Genomic DNA, 23514 nt, shown 5'->3' with positions numbered 1-23514 from the left:
TATATATATATATATATATATATATACATACATACATACATACATACATATACATGTGTGTGTGTGTATGTATGTATATATATATATATATATATATATATATATATATATATACTGTATATATGTGTGTGTATGTATATATATAAATTCCAAACAATGTGCACTCCAAAGATACAGTCACAAATTGCCTTGGGTGCTGTACATCAATATAAATAGGATATCCAACAGAAGAGCACTCCAAAGGTCTTGTAGAATTCAATAACCTTTATTGTTTTTTAGAATTTAATCACCTTTATTGTGAACGTTTTCGGGTCAATATGACCCGTCCTCAGACATACAGTGAACCGTTGCACTTACCCACCACCTGGAATATAACAGCGTTACAACCAGACATTACGTTCTCCTCAGTAGACACGCCCCTAACATGGGGATAATCACCTAAGGCAGCGTGCGTCTGTGTATATAAAAATATAAACATAAACTAACTCAAACAGCATGACAATAAGCAGAAGGGCATATTCAAAACATGTTACACTGATTAGTGAAACCTGTCTGGCCTTGAAAATCTTAAGTCCAAATCCGGACTCTACGTGGTATCCATAGTAACCAACATAGGAGGACCCGCTGCCGTATGCGGAAGTATTGGGTCAATGGGAGTGGCCAGTCTGACAGCGTCACTAAGCAACTGTAAAATTGGTATATAGAGGTTCTGAAAAAAGGTTATCATTAAGTACAAACAAAAACAAATACTGATCAATTTGAACAGATCCTATACTATATAGTAACACAAATCAGGGCATTACAAATAGGAGTCTGGATTGTGTGCTTCTACAAGTAAGCAATGAACGGTTACCATAGTAACAACAGTAACACTAATCTGGTAAGATATGTTAAATGTTAGTACAAACTAAAAGAATATCCACATATACACAAAATGAAATGAAAAGCCTACAGTATATTATATAGAGTTATAGATAGACAAAAAGGTGATTGAATTCTACAAGACCTTTGGAGTGCTCTTCTGTTGGATATCATATATAAATATATAAATATATATATATATATATATATATATATATATATATATATATATATATATATAATCTATCACAGTAGAAAACGAATCCTCCCTCCAAGTTCAACCACCTGGGTGCAGCAAGGCATACAACAGTCCCATAACAAAGTTGCACACTCAGGTTTTTTCACAACAAAGGCTATCATTAATGTGTAGGATAGCCGTATGCTTGTTCCAGGCATTAATTAGTATGTAGGCTAGCCTTATGCTTATCCCAGGCATTAATTAGTACGTACTGTAGCCTTATGCTTATACCAGACATAAATTAGTATGTATGATAGCCTCATGCTTATCCCAGGCATTAACTAGTATGTAGGATAGCCTTCTGCTTGTCCCAGGCGTTAATTAGTATGTAGGGTAACCTTATGCTTATACCAGACATAAATTAGTATGTAGGATAGCCTCATGCTTATCCCAGGCATTAATTAGTATGTAGGATAGCCTTATGCTTATCCCGGGCATTAATTAGTATGTAGGATAGCATTATGCTTGTCACAGGCAGTAATTAGTATGTTGGATAGCCTTATGCTTATCCCAGGTATTAATTAGTATGTAGGATAGCCTTCTGCTTGTCACAGGCATTAATTAGTATGTAGGATAGCATTATGCTTATGCCAGGCATTAATTAGTATGTAGGATAGCCTTCTGCTTGTCACAGGCAGTAATTAGTATGTAGGATAGCCTTTTGCTTTTACCAAGCATTAATTAGTACCTCGGATAGCCTTATGCTTATACCAGACATTAGTCTGTAGGATATAGCCTTATGCTTATCCCAGGCTTTATTTAGTATGTAGGATAGCCTTATGCTTATCCCTGGCAATAATTAGTATATAGGCTAGCCTTATGCTTGTCCCAGGCATTGATTAGTATGTAGGGTAGCCTTATGCTTATACCAGACATAAATTAGTATGTAGGATAGCCTCATGCTTATTCCAGGCATTAATTAGTATGTAGGATAGCCTTCTGCTTGTCCCAGGCATTAATTAGTACGTAGGGTAGCCTTATGCTTATACCAGACATAAATTTAATATGTAGGATAGCCTTATGCTTATCCCAGGCATTAATCAGTATGTAGGGTAGCCTCATGCTTATCCCAGGCATTAATTAGTATGTAGGATAGCCTTCTGCTTGTCACAGGCATTAATTAGTATGTAGGATAGCCTCATGCTTATCCCAGGCATTAATCAGTATGTAGGATAGCCTTATGATTACCCCAGGCATTAATTAGTATGTAGGATAGCCTCATGCTTATGCCAGGCATTAATTAGTATGTAGGATAGTCTTCTGCTTGTCACAGGCATTAATTAGTATGTAGGATAGCCTCATGCTTATCCCAGGTATTAATTAGTATGTAGGATAGCCTTCTGCTTGTCACAGGCATTAATCGGTATGTAGGATAGCCTTATGATTATGCCAGGCATTAATTAGTATGTAGGATAGCCTTCTGCTTGTCACAGGCAGTAATTAGTATGTTGGATAGCCTTATGCTTATCCCAGGCATTAATTAGTATGTAGGATAGCCTTCTGCTTGTCACAGGCATTAATTAGTATGTAGGATAGCATTATGCTTATGCCAGGCATTAATTAGTATGTAGGATAGCCTTCTGCTTGTCACAGGCAGTAATTAGTATGTAGAATAGCCTTTTGCTTTTACCAAGCATTAATTAGTATCTAGGATAGCCTTATGCTTATTACAGGCTTTAGTTAGTATGTAGGATAGCCTTCTGCTTGTCACAGGCATTAATTAGTATGTAGGATAGCCTTATGCTTATCCCAGGCATTAATTAGTATCTAGGATAGCCTTAAGCTTATCCCAGGCATTAATTAGTATGCAGGATAGCTTTATGCTTATACCAGGCATGAATTAGTATGTAGGATAGCCTTATGCTTTTCCCAGGCATTAATTAGTATGTAGTATAGCCTTATGCTTGTACCAGGCATTAATTAGTACGTAGGATAGCCTTCTGCTTGTACCAGGCATTAATTAGTATGTAGGGTAGCCTTATGCTTATACCAGACATAAATTACTATGTAGGATAGCCTCATGCTTATCCCAGGCATTAATTAGTATGTAGGATAGCCTTCTGCTTGTCACAGGCATTAATTAGTATGTAGGATAGCCTTATGATTATGCCAGGCATTAATTAGTATGTAGGATAGCCTTATGCTTAACTCAGGCATTAATTAGTATGTAGGATAGCCTTCTGCTGTCTCAGGCAGTAATTAGTATGTTGGAAAGCCTTATGCTTCTCCCAGGCATTAATTAGTATGTAGGATAGCCTTATGCTTAACCCAGGCATTAATTAGTATGTAGGATAGCCTTCTGATTGTCACAGGCAGTAATTAGTATGTTGGAAAGCCTTATGCTTCTCCCAGGCATTAATTTGTATGTAGGATAGCCTCATGCTTATGCCAGGCATTAATTAGTATGTAGGATAGTCTTCTGCTTGTCACAGGCATTAATTAGTATGTAGGATAGCCTCATGCTTATCCCAGGTATTAATTAGTATGTAGGATAGCCTTCTGCTTGTCACAGTCATTAATCGGTATGTAGGATAGCCTTATGATTATGCCAGGCATTAATTAGTATGTAGGATAGCCTTCTGCTTGTCACAGGCAGTAATTAGTATGTTGGATAGCCTTATGCTTGTCCTAGGCATTAATTAGTATGTAGGATAGCCTTCGTCACAGGCATTAATTAGTATGTAGGATAGCATTATGCTTATGCCAGGCATTAATTAGTATGTAGGATAGCCTCATGCTTGTCACATGCATTAATCAGTATGTAGGATAGCCTTATGATTATGCCAGGCATTAATTAGTATGTAGGATAGCCTTCTGCTTGTCACAGGCAGTAATTAGTATGTTGGATAGCCTTATGCTTATCCCAGGCATTAATTAGTATGTAGGATAGCCTTCTGCTTGTCACAGGCATTAATTAGTATGTAGGATAGCATTATGCTTATGCCAGGCATTAATTAGTATGTAGGACAGCCTTCTGCTTGTCACAGGCAGTAATTAGTATGTAGAATAGCCTTTTGCTTTTACCAAGCATTAATTAGTATCTAGGATAGCCTTATGCTTATTCCAGGCTTTAGTTAGTATGTAGGATAGCCTTCTGCTTGTCACAGGCATTAATTAGTATGTAGGATAGCCTTATGTTTATCCCAGGCATTAATTAGTATGTAGGATAGCCTTATGCTTATCCCAGGCATTAATTAGTATGTAGGATAGCCTTATGCTTATCCCAGGCATTAATTAGTATATAGGATAGCCTTAAGCTTATCCCAGGCATTAATTAGTATGTAGTATAGCATTATGCTTGTACCAGGCATTAATTAGTACGTAGGATAGCCTTCTGCTTGTACCAGGCATTAATTAGTATGTAGGGTAGCCTTATGCTTATACCAGACATAAATTACTATGTAGGATAGCCTCATGCTTATCCCAGGCATTAATTAGTATGTAGGATAGCCTTCTGCTTGTCACAGGCATTAATTAGTATGTAGGATAGCCTTATGATTATGCCAGGCATTAATTAGTATGTAGGATAGCCTTATGCTTAACTCAGGCATTAATTAGTATGTAGTATAGCCTTATGCTGTCTCAGGCAGTAACTAGTATGTTGGAAAGCCTTATGCTTCTCCCAGGCATTAATTAGTATGTAGGATAGCCTTATGCTTAACCCAGGCATTAATTAGTATGTAGGATAGCCTTCTGATTGTCACAGGCAGTAATTAGTATGTTGGAAAGCCTTATGCTTCTCCCAGGCATTAATTAGTATGTAGGATAGCCTTATGCTTCTCCCAGGCATTAATTAGTATGTAGGATAGCCTTCTGCTTGTCACAGGCATTAATTAGTACGTAGGATAGCATTATGCTTATGCCAGGCATTAATTAGTATGTAGGATAGCCTTCTGCTTGTCATAGGCAGTAATTAGTATATAGGATAGCCTTTTGCTTTTACCAAGCATTAATTAGTATATAGGATAGCCTTTTGCTTTTACCAAGCATTAATTAGTATCTAGGATAGCCTTATGCTTATACCAGGCATTAGTCTGTAGGAAATAGCCTTATGCTTATCCCAGGCATTAATAAGTATGTAGGATAGCCTTCTGTTATCTCAGGCATTAATTAGTATCTAGGATAGCCTTATAGTTATCCCAGGCATTAGTCTGTAGGAAATAGCCTTATACTTATCACAGGCATTAATTAGTATGTAGGATAACCTTATGTTTATCCCAGGCAGTAATTAATATGTATTATAGCCTTATGCTTATGCCAGGCATTCATTAGTATGTAGGATAGCCTTATGCTTATCCCAGGCATTAATTAGTATGTAGGATAGCCTTATGCTTATGTCAGGCAGTAATTAGTATGCAGGATAACCTTATGCTTATTTCAGGCAGTAATTAGTATGTAGGATAGCCTTATGCTTATCCCAGGCATTAATTTGTTTATATTATAGCCTTCTGCTTTTCTCAGGCAGTAATTAGTATGTAGGATAGCCTTATGCTTATCCCAGGCATTAATTAGTATGTAGGATAGCCTTATGCTTATCCCAGGCATTAATTAGTATGTAGGATAGCCTTCTGCTTGTCACGGGCATTAATTAGTAGGTAGGATAGCCTTATGCTTATTCGATTGAAATGAAGTTTTACTGCTTACATGTGATGTAACAAAACCAGGTTCTATCACAAATGTTCTGGTTCTGAATATCCAGTCTTCTTTTTGAGGGGCTGGTGTCAGGGAACAGGTTGGTGGTGTTTTGTTTCCATCACTGGTTTTTATTTCCATCTGGGTTTTTTACTCAGGGAAGAGAGGCAGAAGATAGCAGACTTGTTCCTGCGCCGGGAGTCCAGCTTCCACCACCACACTGCATTCATTGTTGTGTTTGACAAGACTATAGCTGCCCTGGACAGTTGCAGTCGCAAAAGCCCTCAACTGGCAGCGGCAGTCAAAGAATATGAGGTAAGTCAGAACTGTCAGGGTGTAGGAAAACCATGAAAGGTTTCACAGAACCTAATGCAAGGCTATAAAAAGTCATCCTCGGCCAGTGACATAATGTGACAGCCCTGTATATACCTCAGTCGTTGCTTTTGTTCTACATCAGCTGTATGACCACATGTTGATGTGTTAAGGCTGAGAGTTTGGTTTGTTCCTTTTGCAATGTTGTTTTTGTGGTTAGATATTACAGGTGCAGTGTTGTGTTATTTAGTAGGATACAGAGGGTGTTTTGCACAATCTCTTCTAGTTCATGAGGAGATATGGGCAGGTGAGCCTCAGTTTGTCTGAGGTCTGCTGACAAAAAAGGGACTTTTCTCTTTTTTAGTAATGTTGTTCCTCTAACACGGTGTACATCTTTCATGTACCCCAAACCCCTCTCTGTCCTTCTGCCCCTTCTGAATGTCATAACTAAGTGCCATTTCCCTTGTCTGCCCCCCTGCTCTGTCTCTATCCCTTTGTTTTTCTTTTCATTCTATATCATCTATCTAGTTGTTCCCTACCTCTCTCTATCTCACACATTCATTCTTTTCTCATTCCCGTGTAATTCTGGAGCTGTATAAAAATGTTCTGGGCAATAGGGAGGGCAATTTGCAGATTACAAGTTATGGGACAGTTACTGGTGGAGGAGAGGTGAGCTTGTGACCAAGAGATGGTGATTTGGGACACTGGAGATGAAGCCACCATGTCACCAAACAAACGTATCCGTGAGCTTCAAGTGATATGAATTCGATTTGACCCATAAATATGTCTGTTTCCCATCCATAGCAGATTGGCTGCACCAAACTGTTAGAGAAAGCAAAGTGTAAATGATCTGGGTATTACAAGGAGTTTATTGGGTTTGATTCATTCAGTGCTTTACAGACTCCTGCTGCGCTTGTCACAGATTTATTTTAATGACAAATAATGGTTATTGGTGAGTATTTTTATCACTTGTGTTTTGTTTCTAGAGTTAATGTTTCAGGCTAAATGCTAAGAGGCTTCATGATTATCTTCTATGTAATGATGCAAGGAGCATTTGGCTGCACCACTGTTATATGTATTTATTTATTTCTGGAAATGAGCTGATGAGAAAAATGTGATTGACTATGTAAGTTTTTCATGGGAACTAGATCATAACTGCTATGTAGTGACTGCTCTCTATCTAATGGTAGCAGCATGTTGCTATGACCAACTAGCCCCCATGGGTATCATTGTCATAGCCTATAAATTAACTGCAGCCCTCGTTACCACAAATTGAACTGTAACTGCTCACAATTAATTTAACCCTATTCATTCTGCACTTGTTCACCCACTGCAATGTAACCCTATCCACAGCAAAATGAACACTGCTACTACCTGAAGCACCTAGATTAATTATTCATGTCTCCAACTACCCAACCCCCAGTACAGTCAACCTGACCTTTAATTTGCTGAACCTCTCTAGCACAATTAACCCTAACTATACAAATAATCCAGCACAATTAACCCTAACTGTACAAATACCCCAGCACAATTAACCCTAACTGCACAAATACCCCAGCACAATTAACCCTAACTGCACAAATACCCCAGCATAATTAACCCTCACTGCACAAATAGCCCAGCACAATTAACTACAACTGCAGCTATCTGAATCTCCTAAGCTCAAGTAACAATAACCCCAACTATCTAACAGCCTAGCATAATTAAACATAACTGCAACTGTCCAAAACTTCCTTTCCTCCCACAATCCTGTTTTCCATCAGAAAATGTTCCCCAAGACCTAAGCACTCCTAAGATTACACGTAAGATATAAAGTACTTAAACACATGAAATACGTGTCCTCCTAAGCCTAGAACCTGTACTTAGATCCCCTCTTTTTTTTACCTACACAAACCTGATTTCTTAAGATTTAGAATATTACCTTTTTTCTCACAATGTTGCTAATGATATAATAGACCAGATACCAGTAAGATATCAAATGAGCTATACATACTTATTGTGTAAAGTCCCAAATTGTCCATATGATGGTAAAAGAAATATTGCAGAAGAATACAAATAACGTCCCCTTTGGTTTCCAAGCTACACAAATAATTAGCTGCTCTTCTACGTCGTTCCCCAACAGGGTCAAACTTGATGTAGATATGGATAATAAAGAAGGCGCTTCATGTGTAGATCGATATGTGATTCCAAATCAAATGTTTGGATAACGCTGGGTACTCACACAGATTTGCAGTATTCTGGTGTGCTGTTGGAAGCCTACTGAAGATTCTCAGTGCTCCAGTTTACTGAACCACAGTTGGCAGCTTGCTCCAAGTGGAGGATAAGATGATGGAATATCCGGTAGTAATGATCTGCACTCCAGTTTTAAAAGGTATAAAACAAGTTTAGTAAAACAATTCAAAGTGCAAAATATATGGGGGGGTTGAACACCAGGATTGAAAGCCCCTTCACATGCAACGCGTTTCTCGGCTCAGACTAGCTGTTTCATCAGGCATAAAAACAAAATGATAAATGATATACACAAATAAAAAGAAAGGGACAGTTGATATATTTTCAAATGTCAAAGAATGACAAGGCCTCACCAATGCTAAACTTAAATGCAATTGAATTTATTGTGAGAACCCAAAATTAGAACCATCACATAGCACCATAGTTTATGACAATAACTTCATCTCGCATATTCAAATTAATTCTACCCAAAATACAAGCAATCAGTCCGGTAGTTATATAGTTTGAAGCTCTTAGTGCTAACAGCACGCTTCCCAGCTGATCCGGACTAACAAGTTCAAACACTTGCAGCAGCACTTAGTGCAAAAGCACGCTCCGCATAGCCTGAAGGGCATGAAATGAAATCCTTAACGGGGATCCACTCAATTACCTTACACCAGGGAGTTTGTCCAGATCATAATTCAAGGCTCTTGTTTATTGCTTAAAGGGACACTAAACCCAAATCTTTTCTTTCATGATTCAGATAGAGCAGCAATTTTAAGCAACTTTCTAATTTACTCCTATTATCAATTTTTCTTCGTTCTCTTGCTATCTTTAATTTAAAAGCAGGAATGTAATGCATAGGAGCCGGCCCATTTTTGGTTGAGAACCTGGGTTATGCTTGCTTATTGGTGGGTAAATGTAAGCCTCCAATAAGCAAGCGTTATCCATGGTGCTGAACCTAAAATGGGCTGGCTGCTAATATTTACATTCCTGCTTTTAAAATAAAGATAGCAAGAGAACAAAGACAAATTTGTTAATAGGAGTAAATTAGAACGTTGCTTAAAATGTCATGCTCTATCTGAATCATTAAAGAAAAAATTTAGGTTCAGTGTCCCAGAAAAAATTTAGGTTCAGTGTCCCCTTTAAGGAGTTTTCACTTCCTCACGGTGTACCTTGCACCAATTTCAAATATACCGTCATACGTGACCTATATCCCAGTGCTTGTAAATTATAACTCACTGTGCATTACAATGTTGCAACTTTACTGTTATGTGTCCATCTGCGTGTGAACATCATGGAGTTGGTGTTGGCGATATAATACACGCTGGATATTATATTATCAACCCCCCCCCCATATATTTTGCACTTTGAATTGTTTTACTAAACTTGTTTTATACCTTTTAAAACCGGAGTGCAGATCATTGCTACAGGATATTGCATTTTCTTATCCTCCACTTGGAGCAAGCTGCCAACTGTGGTTCAGTGAACTGGAGCACTGAGAATCTTCAGTAGGCTTCCAACAGCACACCAGAGTACTGCAAATCTGTCCCCAGCGTTATCCAAACATTTGATTTAGAATCACATATGGATCTACACATGAAGCACCTTCTTCTTTATCCATATATATTTTAAGGTTTTGATTGTTTTTCTTATTTAATGTGAGTGGATTTGTCTGCAAACCCTGATATTGAGTCAATTTTAATAAATATAACTATGTGGGACAATAAAATAACATAGCATAACTTTCAATTTGATTTGTGTAGGATCTGTTTAGTAATGTGAGTAAGTCTTGCTGATGGACCTTCTTTACTGAGGCTTCATATATAAGGAAACCATGAGTTCCCAGTCCTGGCGCACACAGGCTAGCACCAGCGAACCTCTGGTTGTGTATGAGATAACAGGTCTACTCTGGCTAAATTTACTGCTTTCACAGAGATTTCTTATGCTTCTTTCATGATCCTGGAGAGCAGAAGAATCCACAGAGAGGCCAAGTGAGTGTGAAGCATGAACTGCTGATGGTGGTGCAGAGAGTCTTCCAGTATCACATGATCCTAACAGGTAAGAGAGGACAAACAGCAGGGTCTCACAGATTACACAAAGAGAAAAGGGCGCACCCAGCAGATGGCATTAGCAAGGCTTCCACTGTCAGTAGGTTTATTTGCATATTTCGTGCAGGTTCCATAGCTAAGAAAGATAAGCACTAATGATTACGCTGTACAAATTCAAATTAAATCAATCTGTTTTTAGGGGAAATTATCTCATGTTTTATATGAAGCCACTGTTTATACATTATCTGAAATGAATATGGAGTTTTGTTGCCAATCTGAATGGTTGGCTTGGTGTGTCCTCAGGGCCCACATTGATATTGCTTTGCATCTGGAACATATGTGAGGCTGGCATGGTGTGTAAGTGTGAGGCTGGCATGGTGTGTATGTAACATTGATTGGAGTGTGTTAAAAGACATGTATAGTGTGTATATGAGAGACTGGTTTGGTGTGGTAAGGGGTTTTAGTGTGTATATGAGAGACTGGTTTGGTGTAGGTAATGGGCGTTTTTTATGAGAGACTGGTTTGGTGTGGGTAAGGGGCATGTATAGTGTGTATATGAGAGACTGGTTTGGTGTGGGTAAGGGGTGTGTATAGTGTGTGTGTGTATATGAGAAATTGGTTTGGTGTGGGTAAGGGGTTTTAGTGTGTATAATGAGAGACTGGCTTGGTGTGGGTAAGGGGTGTGTATATGAGAGACTGGTTTGGTGAGGATAAGAAGGCGTGTATATGAGAGACTGGTTTGGTGTGGGTAAGGGGTGTGTATATGAGGACTGGTTTGGTGTGGGTAAGGGGCATGTGTATAGTGTGTATATGAGATACTGGTTCTGGTGTGGGGTAATGGCGTGTATAGTGTGTATATGAGAGACTGGTTTGGTGTGGGTGAGGGGGCGTGTGTAGTATGTATATGAGCAGACTGGTATGGTGATGGGTAAGGGGGTAGTGTGTAGTGTGTACTATGAAAGACCTGGTTTGGTGTGGGTAAGAGGCATGTATAGTGTGTATATGAGAGACTGGTTTGTGTGGGTAAGGGACATGTATAGTGTGTATATGAGAGACTGGTTCGTGTGGTAAGGGGCATTTATAGTGTGTATATGAGAGACTGGTCTGGTGTGGGTAAGGGGCATGTATAGTTTTTATATTAATGAGAGACTGGTTTGGTGTGGGTAAGGGGCATGTATAGTGTGTATTTGAGAGACTGGTTTGGTGTGGGTAAGGGGCGTCTGTAGTGTGTATATGAGAGACTGGTTTGGTGTGGGTAAGGGGCATGTGTAGTGTGTATATGAGAGACTGGTTTGGTGTGGGTAAGGGGCATGTATAGTGTGTATATGAGAGACTGGTTCGTGTGGGTAAGGGGCATGTATAGTGTGTATATGAGAGACTGGTTCGTGTGGGTAAGGGGCATGTATAGTGTGTATATGAGAGACTGGTTTGGTGTGGGTAAGGGGCATGTATAGTGTGTATATGAGAGACTGGTTTGGGTGGGTAAGGGGCGTGTGTAGTGTGTATATGAGAGACTGGTTTGGTGTGGGTAAGGGGCGTGTGTAGTGTGTATATGAGAGACTGGTTTGGTGTGGGTAAGGGGTTTTAGTGTGTATATGAGAGACTGGTTTGGTGTGGGTAAGGGGTTTTAGTGTGTATATGAGAGACTGGTTTGTGTGGGTAAGGGGCATGTATAGTGTGTATATGAGAGACTGGTTTGGTGTGGGTAAGGGGTGTGTATAGTGTGTATATGAGAGATTGGTTTGGTGTGGGTAAGGGGTGTGTATATGAGAGACCGGTTTGGTGTGGGTAAGGGGTTTTAGTGTGTATATGAGAGACTGGTTCGTGTGGGTAAGGGACATGTATAGTGTGTATTTGAGAGACTGGTTTAGTGTGGGTAAGGGGCATTTATAGTGTGTATATGAGAGACTGGTTTGGTGTGGGTAAGGGGCGTGTGTAGTGTGTATATGAGAGACTGGTTTGGTGTGGGTAAGGGGCATGTATAGTGTGTATATGAGAGACTGGTTCGTGTGGGTAAGGGGCATGTATAGTGTGTATATGAGAGACTGGTTCGTGTGGGTAAGGGGCATGTATAGTGTGTATATGAGAGACTGGTTTGGTGTGGGTAAGGGGCATGTATAGTGTGTATATGAGAGACTGGTTTGGTGTGGGTAAGGGGCGTGTGTAGTGTGTATATGAGAGACTGGTTTGGTGTGGGTAAGGGGCGTGTGTAGTGTGTATATGAGAGACTGGTTTGGTGTGGGTAAGGGGTTTTAGTGTGTATATGAGAGACTGGTTTGGTGTGGGTAAGGGGTTTTAGTGTGTATATGAGAGACTGGTTTGTGTGGGTAAGGGGCATGTATAGTGTGTATATGAGAGACTGGTTCGTGTGGGTAAGGGGCATGTATAGTGTGTATATGAGAGACTGGTTCGTGTGGATAAGGGGTGTGTATATGAGAGATTGGTTTGGTGTGGGTAAGGGGTGTGTATATGAGAGACCGGTTTGGTGTGGGTAAGGGGCATGTATAGTGTGTATATGAGAGACTGGTTTGGTGTGGGTAAGGGGTGTGTATATGAGAAATTGGTTTGGTGTGAGTAAGGGGTTTTAGTGTGTATATGAGAGACTGGTTTGGTGTGGGTAAGGGGTGTGTATATGAGAGACTGGTTTGGTGTGGGTAAGGGGCATGTGTATAGTGTGTATATGAGATACTGGTTTGGTGTGGGTAATGGGCGTGTATAGTGTGTATATGAGAGACTGGTTTGGTGTGGGTAATGGGCGTGTATAGTGTGTATATGAGAGACTGGTTTGGTGTGGGTAATGAGCGTGTATAGTGTGTGTATATGAGAGACTGGTTTGGTGTGGGTAAAGGGCGTGTGTAGTGTGTGTATATAGGAGACTGGTTTGGTGTGGGTAAGGGGCGTGTATAGTGTGTATATGAGAGACTGGTTTGGTGTGGGTAATGAGCGTGTATAGTGTGTGCATAAGAGAGACTGGTTTGGTGTGGGTAAGGGGCGTGTGTAGTGTGTATATGAGAGACTGGTTTGGTGTGGGGGTAAGGGGCATGTATAGTGTGTATATGAGGAACTGGTTTGGTGTGGGGGTAAGGGGCATGTATAGTGTGTATATGAGAGACTGGTTTGGTGTGGGTAATGAGCGTGTATAGTGTGTATATGAGAGACTGGTTTGGTGTGGGTAAGGGGCATGTATAGTGTGTATATGAGAGACTGGTTTGGTGTGGGTAAGGGGCATGTATAGTGTGTATATGAGAGATTGGTTTGTTGTGGGTAAGGGGCATGTATAGTGTGTATATGAGAGATTGGTTTGGTGTGGGTAATGAGTGTGTATATGAGAGACTGGTTTGGTGTGGGTAAGGGGCATGTAAAGTGTGTATATGAGAGATTGGTTTGGTGTGGGTAAGGGGCGTGTATTTTATCAGCAACATATATGTTCAATACAGCTCATTAACATACATATTCAGTTCTGCTCAGTAACGCACATATTCAGTAACACACATACTAAGTAGAGCTCACTGACATTTATAGTCAGCACATTAGCATGCATACTCTTTAAAGCTACAGCCAAACTGAGTTAGACTCAATACCACTCAGTCAGTTCTGCTCAGTAACATACTACTTAGCTTATACACAAACATCCAGTACAGCTCAGTGACACATATACTCAGCATTGTTCAGTAGCATACATACTCCTTATAGCTTACTAACATACCCAGTACAGATAAAAAACACTCATACTTAGTACAGTACTATATCACACATACTCAGTACAGTACTATATCACTCATACTCAGTACAGTACTATATCACACATACTCAGTACAGTACTATCACTCATACTCAGTACAGTACTATATCACTCATACTCAGTACAGTACTATATCTCTCATACTCAGTACAGTACTATATCTCTCATACTCAGTACAGTACTATATCACTCATACTCAGTACAGTACTATATCACACATACTCAGTACAGTACTATATCACACATACTAATTACAGTACTATATCACTCATACTCAGTACAGTACTATATCACACATACTCAGTACAGTACTATATCACACATACTAATTACAGTACTATATCACTCATACTCAGTACAGCTCTGTAATGCACATACACTTTACTAAATAGTACTAACCATTTGTGTTACTAATTACAGCTCAATGTGTGTATAGGATGTAAACTGAGTATGTATTATTGAGCTGTACTGTGATACTCAGCTGTACATAGTAGTACTAAGCCTGTTATTCTGAGTTCAATAGCATACATATTCTGTACAGCTCAGTAACACTCAGTAAAAGTTAGTAGCACATATACTCAGTATAACGTAGCTATGCACATATTTTGTACAGCTTAGTAACACACACACTCTGTATAATTCAGTAATATGCATACTCTGTATGTCTCAGTAACATACTCTATACGTCTCAGTAACATACTCTCGGCTAGATTTAGAGTTCGGCGGTAGCCGTGAAAACCAGCGTTAGAGGCTCCTAACGCTGGTTTTAGGCTACCGCCGGTATTTGGAGTCACTCAAAATAGGGTCTAACGCTCACTTTTCAGCCGCGACTTTTCCATACCGCAGATCCCCTTACGTCAATTGCGTATCCTATCTTTTCAATGGGATCTTTCTAACGCCGGTATTTAGAGTCGTTTCTGAAGTGAGCGTTAGAGCTCTAACGACAAAACTCCAGCCGCCGGAAAATAGCAGGAGTTAAGAGCTTTCTGGGCTAACGCCGGTTCATAAAGCTCTTAACTACTGTACCCTAAAGTACACTAACACCCATAAACTACCTATGTACCCCCTAAACCGAGGTCCCCCCACATCGCCGCCACTCGATTAAAATTTTTTTAACCCCTAATCTGCCGACCGCCACCTACGTTATACTTATGTACCCCTAATCTGCTGCCCCTAACCCCGCCGACCCCTGTATTATATTTATTAACCCTAACCTGCCCCCCACAACGTCGCCGACACCTGCCTACACTTATTAACCCCTAATCTGCCGAGCGGACCTGAGCGCTACTATAATAAAGTTATTAACCCCTAATCCGCCTCACTAACCCTATCATAAATAGTATTAACCCCTAATCTGCCCTCCCTAACATCGCCGACACCTAACTTCAATTATAACCCCTAATCTGACGACCGGAGCTCACCGCTACTATAATAAATGGATTAACCCCTAAAGCTAAGTCTAACCCTAACACTAACACCCCCCTAAATTAAATATAATTTTAATCTAACGAAATTCATTAACTCTTATTAAATAAATTATTCCTATTTAAAGCTAAATACTTACCTGTAAATAAATCCTAATATAGCTACAATATAAATTATAATTATATTGTAGCTATTTTAGGATTAATATTTATTTTACAGGCAACTTGGTAATTATTTTAACCAGGTACAATAGCTATTAAATAGTTAAGAACTATTTAATAGTTACCTAGTTAAAATAATAACAAAATTACCTGTAAAATAAATCATAACCTAAGTTATAATTAAACCTAACACTACCCTATCAATAAATTAATTAAATAAAATACCTACAATTACCTACAATAAAACCTAACACTACACTATCAATAAATAAATTAAATACAATTGCTACAAATAACTACAATTACATAAACTAACTAAAGTACAAAAAAATAAAAAAGAACTAAGTTACAAAAAATAAAAAAATATTTACAAACATAAGAAAAATATTACAACAATTTTAAACTAATTACACCTACTCTAAGCCCCCTAATAAAATAACAAAGACCCCAAAAATAAAAAAATTCCCTACCCTATTCTAAATTAATAAATGTAAAAGCTCTTTTACCTTACCAGCCCTGAACAGGGCCCTTTGCGGGGCATGCCCCAAGAAAATCAGCTCTTTTGCCTGTAAAAAAAAACATACAATACCCCCCCCCAACATTACAACCCACCACCCACATACCCCTAATCTAACCCAAACCCCCCTTAAATAAACCTAACACTAAGCCCCTGAAGATCTTCCTACCTTGTCTTCACCATCCAGGTATCACCGATCCGTCCTGGCATCCGGTGCTGAAGAGGTCCAGAAGAGGCTCCAAAGTCTTCCTCCTATCCGGCAAGAAGAGGACATCCGGACCGGCAAACATCTTCTCCAAGCGGCATCTTCGATCTTCTTCCATCCGGTGCGGAGCGGGTCCATCTTGAATCAGCCGACGCGGATCCATCCTCTTCTTTCTGTGTCTCCCGACGAATGACAGTTGCTTTAAGGGACGTCATCCAAGATGGCGTCCCTCGAATTCCGATTGGCTGATAGGATTCTATCAGCCAATCGGAATTAAGGTAGGAATATTCTGATTGGCTGATGGAATCAGCCAATCAGAATCAAGTTCAATCCGATTGGCTGATCCAATCGTCGGCTGATTCAAGATGGACCCGCTCCGCACCGGATGGAAGAAGATCGAAGATGCCGCTTGGAGAAGATGTTTGCCGGTCCGGATGTCCTCTTCTTGCCGGATAGGAGGAAGACTTTGGAGCCTCTTCTGGACCTCTTCAGCACCGGATGCCAGGACGGATCGGTGATACCTGGATGGTGAAGACAAGGTAGGAAGATCTTCAGGGGCTTAGTGTTAGGTTTATTTAAGGGGGGTTTGGGTTAGATTAGGGGTATGTGGGGTGGTGGGTTGTAATGTTGGGGGGGGTATTGTATGTTTTTTTTTTACAGGCAAAAGAGCTGATTTTCTTGGGGCATGCCCCGCAAAGGGCCCTGTTAAGGGCTGGTAAGGTAAAAGAGCTTTTACATTTATTCATTTAGAATAGGGTAGGGAATTTTTTTATTTTGGGGGTCTTTGTTATTTTATTAGGGGGCTTAGAGTAGGTGTAATTAGTTTAAAATTGTTGTAATATTTTTCTTATGTTTGTAAATATTTTTTAATTTTTTTGTAACTTAGTTCTTTTTTATTTTTTGTACTTTAGTTAGTTTATGTAATTGTAGTTATTTGTAGCAATTGTATTTAATTTATTTATTGATAGTGTAGTGTTAGGTTTTATTGTAGGTAATTGTAGGTATTTTATTTAATTAATTTATTGATAGGGTAGTGTTAGGTTTAATTATAACTTAGGTTATGATTTATTTTACAGGTAATTTTGTTATTATTTTAACTAGGTAACTATTAAATAGTTCTTAACTATTTAATAGCTATTGTACCTGGTTAAAATAATTACCAAGTTGCCTGTAAAATAAATATTAAATCCTAATATAGCTACAATATAATTATAATTTATATTGTAGCTATATTAGGGTTTATTTTACAGGTAAGTATTTAGCTTTAAATAGGAATAATTTATTTAATAAGAGTTAATGAATTTCGTTAGATTAAAATTATATTTAACTTAGGGGGGTGTTAGTGTTAGGGTTAGACTTAGCTTTAGGGGTTAATCCATTTATTATAGTAGCGGTGAGCTCCGGTCGTCAGATTAGGGGTTAATAATTGAAGTTAGGTGTCGGCGATGTTAGGGAGGGCAGATTAGGGGTTAATACTATTTATGATAGGGTTAGTGAGGCGGATTAGGGGTTAATAACTTTATTATAGGTAGCGGTGCGGTCCGCTCGGCAGATTAGGGGTTAATAAGTGTAGGCAGGTGTCGGCGACGTTGAGGGGGGCAGATTAGGGGTTAATAAATATAATATAGGGGTCCGGCGGTGTTAGGGGCAGCAGATTAGGGGTACATAAGGATAACGTAGGTGGCGGCGCTTTGCGGTCGGCAGATTAGGGGTTAATTATTGTAAGTAGCTGGCGGCGACGTTGTGGGGGGCAGGTTTAGGGGTTAATAAATATAATATAGGGGTCGGCGGTGTTAGGGACAGCAGATTAGGGGGTACATAGGGATAATGTAAGTTGCGGCGGTTTACGGAGCGGAAGATTAGGGGTTAATAATATAATGCAGGGGTCAGCGATAGCAGGGGCGGCAGATTAGGGGTTAATAAGTGTAAGGCTAGGGTGTTTAGACTCGGGGTACATGTTAGAGTGTTAGGTGCAGACGTAGGAAGTGTTTCCCCATAGGAAACAATGGGGCTGCGTTAGGAGCTGAACGCTGCTTTTATGCAGGTGTTAGGTTTTTTTTTCAGCTCAAACAGCCCCATTGTTTCCTATGGGAGAATCGTGCACGAGCACGTTTTTGAGGCTGGCCGCGTCCGTAAGCAACTCTGGTATCGAGAGTTGCATTTGCGGTAAAAATGCTCTACGCTCCTTTTTTGGAGCCTAACGCAGCATTTTTTTGAACTCTCGATACCAGAGTTAATTTTATGGTGCGGCCAAAAAAAAGCCCGCGGAGCGTTAACAGCCCATCTACCGCCAAACTCCAAATCTAGGCCTCTGTATGGTTCACACACACACCTGTACTCTGTACGGCTTACACACACATACTCGTTAAAACTCACACACACACACGTACTCTGTACAGCTCTCACACCTGTACGTACAGCACACACACACTTAGGGGCATATTTATTATAGTGCGAGCGGACATGATCCGATATTGCCGATCATGTCCGCTGCACATCGATAAATGCCGACAGCATCAGCATACGCTGTCTGCATTTATCATTGCACCAGCAGTTCTTGTGAACTGCTGGTGCAATGCCGCACCCTGCAGATTCACGGCCAATCGGCCACTAGCAGGGGGTGTCAATCAACCTGATCGAATTCGATCGGGTTGATTTCTGTCTATTTCTGTCCGCCGCCTCAGAGCAGGTGAACAGGTTATGGAGCAGCGGTCTTTAGAACTTCTGTTAACTTCTGTTACCGGCGAGCCTTCAGGGCAAGATAAATATGTCCCATACTCTGTACGTCACACACACACACACATTCTCTGTAAGTACGTGTGTGTGTGAGCCGTACAGAGTACATGTGTCTGTGTGTGTGCCGTACAGAGCATGTGTGTCTGTACGGCTCACACACACACATACTCTGTACGGCACACACACAGACACATGTACTCTGTACGGCTCACACACACACGTACTTACAGAGAATGTGTGTGTGTGACGTACAGAGTACACATACTCTGTACAGCTCACAAACCGGTACTCTGTACAGCTCACACACCTGTACTCTGTACGGCACACACACCTGTACTCTGTACGGCACACACACACACACACACATACTCTGTACAGCTCACACACCTGTACTCTGTACGGCACACACACACATACTCTGTAAGTGCGTGTGTGTGTGTGAGCCGTACAGAGTACATGTGTCTGTGTGTGAACCGTACAGAGTATGTGTGTGTGTGTGTGTGTGTGTGTGTGAGCCGTACAGAGTACACGTGTGTGAGCCGTACAGAGAACGTGTGTCTGTGTTTGATATGTACAGATTACGTGTGTGTGTGTGAGCTGTACAGACACATGTACTCTGTACGGCACACACGCAGACACCTGTACGGCACACACACACACACATTCTCTGTACAGCTCACGTGTGTGTGTGAGCCTTACAGAGTAAATGTGTCTGTGTGTGCCGTACAGAGTATGTGTGTCTGTATGGCTCACACACACACGTACTCTGTACGGCACACACACACACACGTACACTGTGCGGCTCACACACATATACCCTGTATGGCTCACACACACATACTCTGTACTGCTCACACACACACGTACTCTGTACTGCTCACGCATACACACAAGTACTCTGTACTGATAACTCATACACACAAGTAGTCTGTACGGCTCACACACACACACATACTCTGTACGGCTCACACATACACACGTACTCTGTATGGCTCACACATACACACAAGTACTCTATACGGCTCACACACACACACACACATACTCTGTACGGCTCATACACACACACACACACGTACTCTGTACGGCTCACACACACACACGTACACTGTACGGCTCACACACACAGACACACGTACTCTGTACAGCTCAGTAACACACATTGTGTCCCGCAGATTATCTGAACAACCTATGCCCAGACTGGCCAGAGTATGAGGACACACAGGGTGAGTGGGGCTAGAGGGTGGTATATTATGGGCCAGGTGGGAATATGCTGATATGGCACCTTAGTCACAAGTGTTCTATCTCTTCTCACAGCTGCTTTGTTGATGGTGTTGGAGGTTGCAGATCGAGCTAACGACAGCTTGCGCCACGGGGTGAGTCTAGGCTGGTACAGTAATGCTGGGTATGAGCTGTTGACCTTCATGTCTTTACGATTCTATGTAATTATTAGTAGTATTAGAATTATTAGTAGTATTAGAATTATTAGTATTATTAGTAATTTTATTAGTAGTATTATTAGTAGTATTAGTAATATTAGTATTATTATTATTATTAATAATAGTATTATTAGAAGTATTATTATTATTATTAGTAGTAGTAGTATTAGTATTAGTAGCAGTATTATGGGTGTGTGTGTGTATGTGTATATATATATAATCTAAATAAATATATGATGGGGTAAAGTAAGAAAATTAGGTAATCCTAGGATTACCCAGGTAAAACGAACATTACCCAAGTGGCTGTGGGTAAACAAACGATGTACGATATTCTGGCATCCACCCCAAGTGAAGTGGGGAATGAGGTGTGTGTGTATGTATGTGTGTGTGTGTATATGTATGTGTGTAAATATATATATATATATATATATATATATGTGTGTGTGTGTGTGTATATATATATATATATATATATATATATATATATGTGTGTGTGTATATATATATATATATATATATATATATATATATATATGTATATATGTGTGTGTGTGTATATAATATATATATATATATATATATAATATATATATAATACATATATATACACACACAGTCATGGGCAAAAACAATGGCACCCCTGTATTTTCTGTCAGATAATGCACCACTTCGCCATGAAAATTGTTGCAATTACAAATGTTTAGGCATTTTCATGTTTATTTCTTTTGTTTGTATTGGTTTGATACAAACAACTGGAGAAAAAAAAGCCAAATCTGCCACATTTCACACAAAACTCCAAAAATGTACTGGACAAAATTATTGGCATCTTCTCAAAATTGTAAGAAATAATTGCATTACAAGTTTGTGATGCTCCTGTAATTTGTAATTAAACTCACCTGTATCAATTAACAGGTGCTGACAATATAGAAATCACACTGGCAACCAGTTAAAATGGTGAAAAATGTACTCAACCTTAATGTTGTCTGTCTCTGTGTGCACAATGAGCATGGAGAAGAGAAAGAGCAGCAAAGAATTGTCTGAGGATTGAGAACAAAAATTGTGGAAAAGCATGGACAATCTCAAGGTTACAAGTCCATCTCTAGATATCTTAATGTTCCTGTGTCCACTGTGCGCAACATTGCCAAGAAGTTTACAGCCCATGGCACTTTAGCTAATCTCCCTGGACGTGGACGAAAGAAAAAAATTGATCAAGGATTGTAACAAAGGATTGTTCGAATAGTGGATAAAGAGCCTCAATTAACTTCCAGACAAATTCAAGTTGACCTTCAGGCAAAGAATACAAATGTGTCAGCTCGCACTATATGTCGCGATCTGAATGAAAAGGGGTACATTATGATTGAAGACCCAGGAGGAACCCACTGTTGACACAGAAACATAAAAAAGCTAGAGTTTGCCAAAACTTACCTGAGGAAGCCAAAATCCTTTTGGGAGAATGTGCTGTGGACAGACAAAACAAAATTACATCTTTTTGGTAAAGCCCATCATTCTACTGTTTTCAGAAAAAGAAATGAGGCGTATAATTAAAAGAAGTACAGTCCCTACAGTCAAACATGGTGGAGGTTCACTGATGTTTTGGGGTTGCTTTTGCGGCTTCAGACACTGGATGTCTTGACTGAGTGCATGGCATTATGAATCTGAAGACTACCAAAGAATTCTGTGTTGCAATGTTAGGGCCCAGTGTCAGAATGTTGGGTTTCCGTCAGAGGTCATGGGTCTTACAGGCAGGACAATGACCAAAAGCACAAGTCAAAAAAGCTCCCAGAATATGGTTTTAGACAAAGCACTGGAGAGTACTGAACTGGCCAGCAGTGAGTCCAGATCTCAAACCCATAGAGCACCTGTGGAGAGATCTCAAAACAGCAGTTGGAAAAAAGAAACCCTTCCAATCTTAGAGACCTGGAGCAGTTGGCGAAGAAGAGTGTAAGAAACTCATTGATGGTTACAGAAGCGATTGATTTTCAGTTATTTTTTTTCCAATTATTTCTAAAATTATATTCCCTAATATTAAATTGAGGTGCCAATAATTTTGTCAGATTTGGCTTTTTTTCCTCCCACTTTTTGTTCATACCAATACAAACAAAAGAAATAAACATGAGGAAAGCGTAAACATTTGTAATTGCAAACAATTTTCTGGACAAAGTAGTACATTATCTGACAAAAATGCAGGGGTGCCAATATGTTTGGCCATGACTGTGTGTATATATGTATTATATGTATGTGTGTATGTATATATGTATGTGTATATATATATATGTGTATGTGTGTGTGTGTATGTATATATGTGTGTGTATATATGTGTGTATATATTGTATGTGTATATAATGTGTGTGTGTGTGTGTGTATGTATATATATGTGTGTATATATATATAATATATGATGTGTGTGTGTATCTCCCCTATAACACATGGAGTACCAGTCACATATTACATGTAACATAAAAGAACTACTACTAATTCATACATATTGCTTGCAAAATGAGTTTGTATTGTGAAGTGATATTTGGAATTTTGGTCTGTGTGGGTGTCAGTCTAACTAATGTACCAATTTGTGTGTGCTGTATTCTGAATCTGTTTAATATTTTGAGAGTAGGCGCAGGACATTTAATTCTAAATATAAAACAAGACCTAGATTTGCAAGAAGAGTACAAGGTCATTCAAGGAATGAAAAGGTCAAGTTAGAAAATATTTGGACATGAGGGGGGGGGGGGGTGTAAGTGCATCAGCAAACAGTCGACACAGGGGCCAGCAGCCAAATTAAAATGATGTTTGCATATATGAACAAGGGTACAGCATATAACCGGGTCATACAAAGGAGCTATTGGGCTGGTCACACAGTGATGCAGTCAGTGATTCATCATATGATTTCCTGGGGTTGCGACCTCCCGTTGCCTGTGTGCCTGTTTGCAGGAGTGATTGGACTGAGTAGATGGCGAGCAGAACGTTATTTAGATTCTAGTGACGGATGT

General features: G+C 39.7%; 1 protein-coding gene across 1 annotated transcript in view; it reads left to right on the top strand.

The window, feature by feature from the left end:
- FGD5 (FYVE, RhoGEF and PH domain containing 5) overlaps positions 1 to 23514 on the top strand; it is a 487598-nt gene that overhangs the window by 272021 nt on the left and 192063 nt on the right. Inside the window, exons 7-10 of the mRNA XM_053720678.1 lie at positions 5890 to 6046; positions 10225 to 10312; positions 20264 to 20314; positions 20406 to 20464. Coding sequence (XP_053576653.1) covers positions 5890 to 6046; positions 10225 to 10312; positions 20264 to 20314; positions 20406 to 20464 — 355 coding nt within the window. The remainder of the gene's footprint in view (positions 1 to 5889; positions 6047 to 10224; positions 10313 to 20263; positions 20315 to 20405; positions 20465 to 23514) is intronic.

Source organism: Bombina bombina, chromosome 7 (genome assembly GCF_027579735.1).
Source record: "Bombina bombina isolate aBomBom1 chromosome 7, aBomBom1.pri, whole genome shotgun sequence".
In the NCBI taxonomy this organism is placed as follows: Eukaryota; Metazoa; Chordata; class Amphibia; order Anura; family Bombinatoridae; genus Bombina; species Bombina bombina.
The sequence above is the reverse complement of the archived record's forward strand: the minus strand, read 5'-3'. Positions and strand labels throughout refer to the sequence as shown.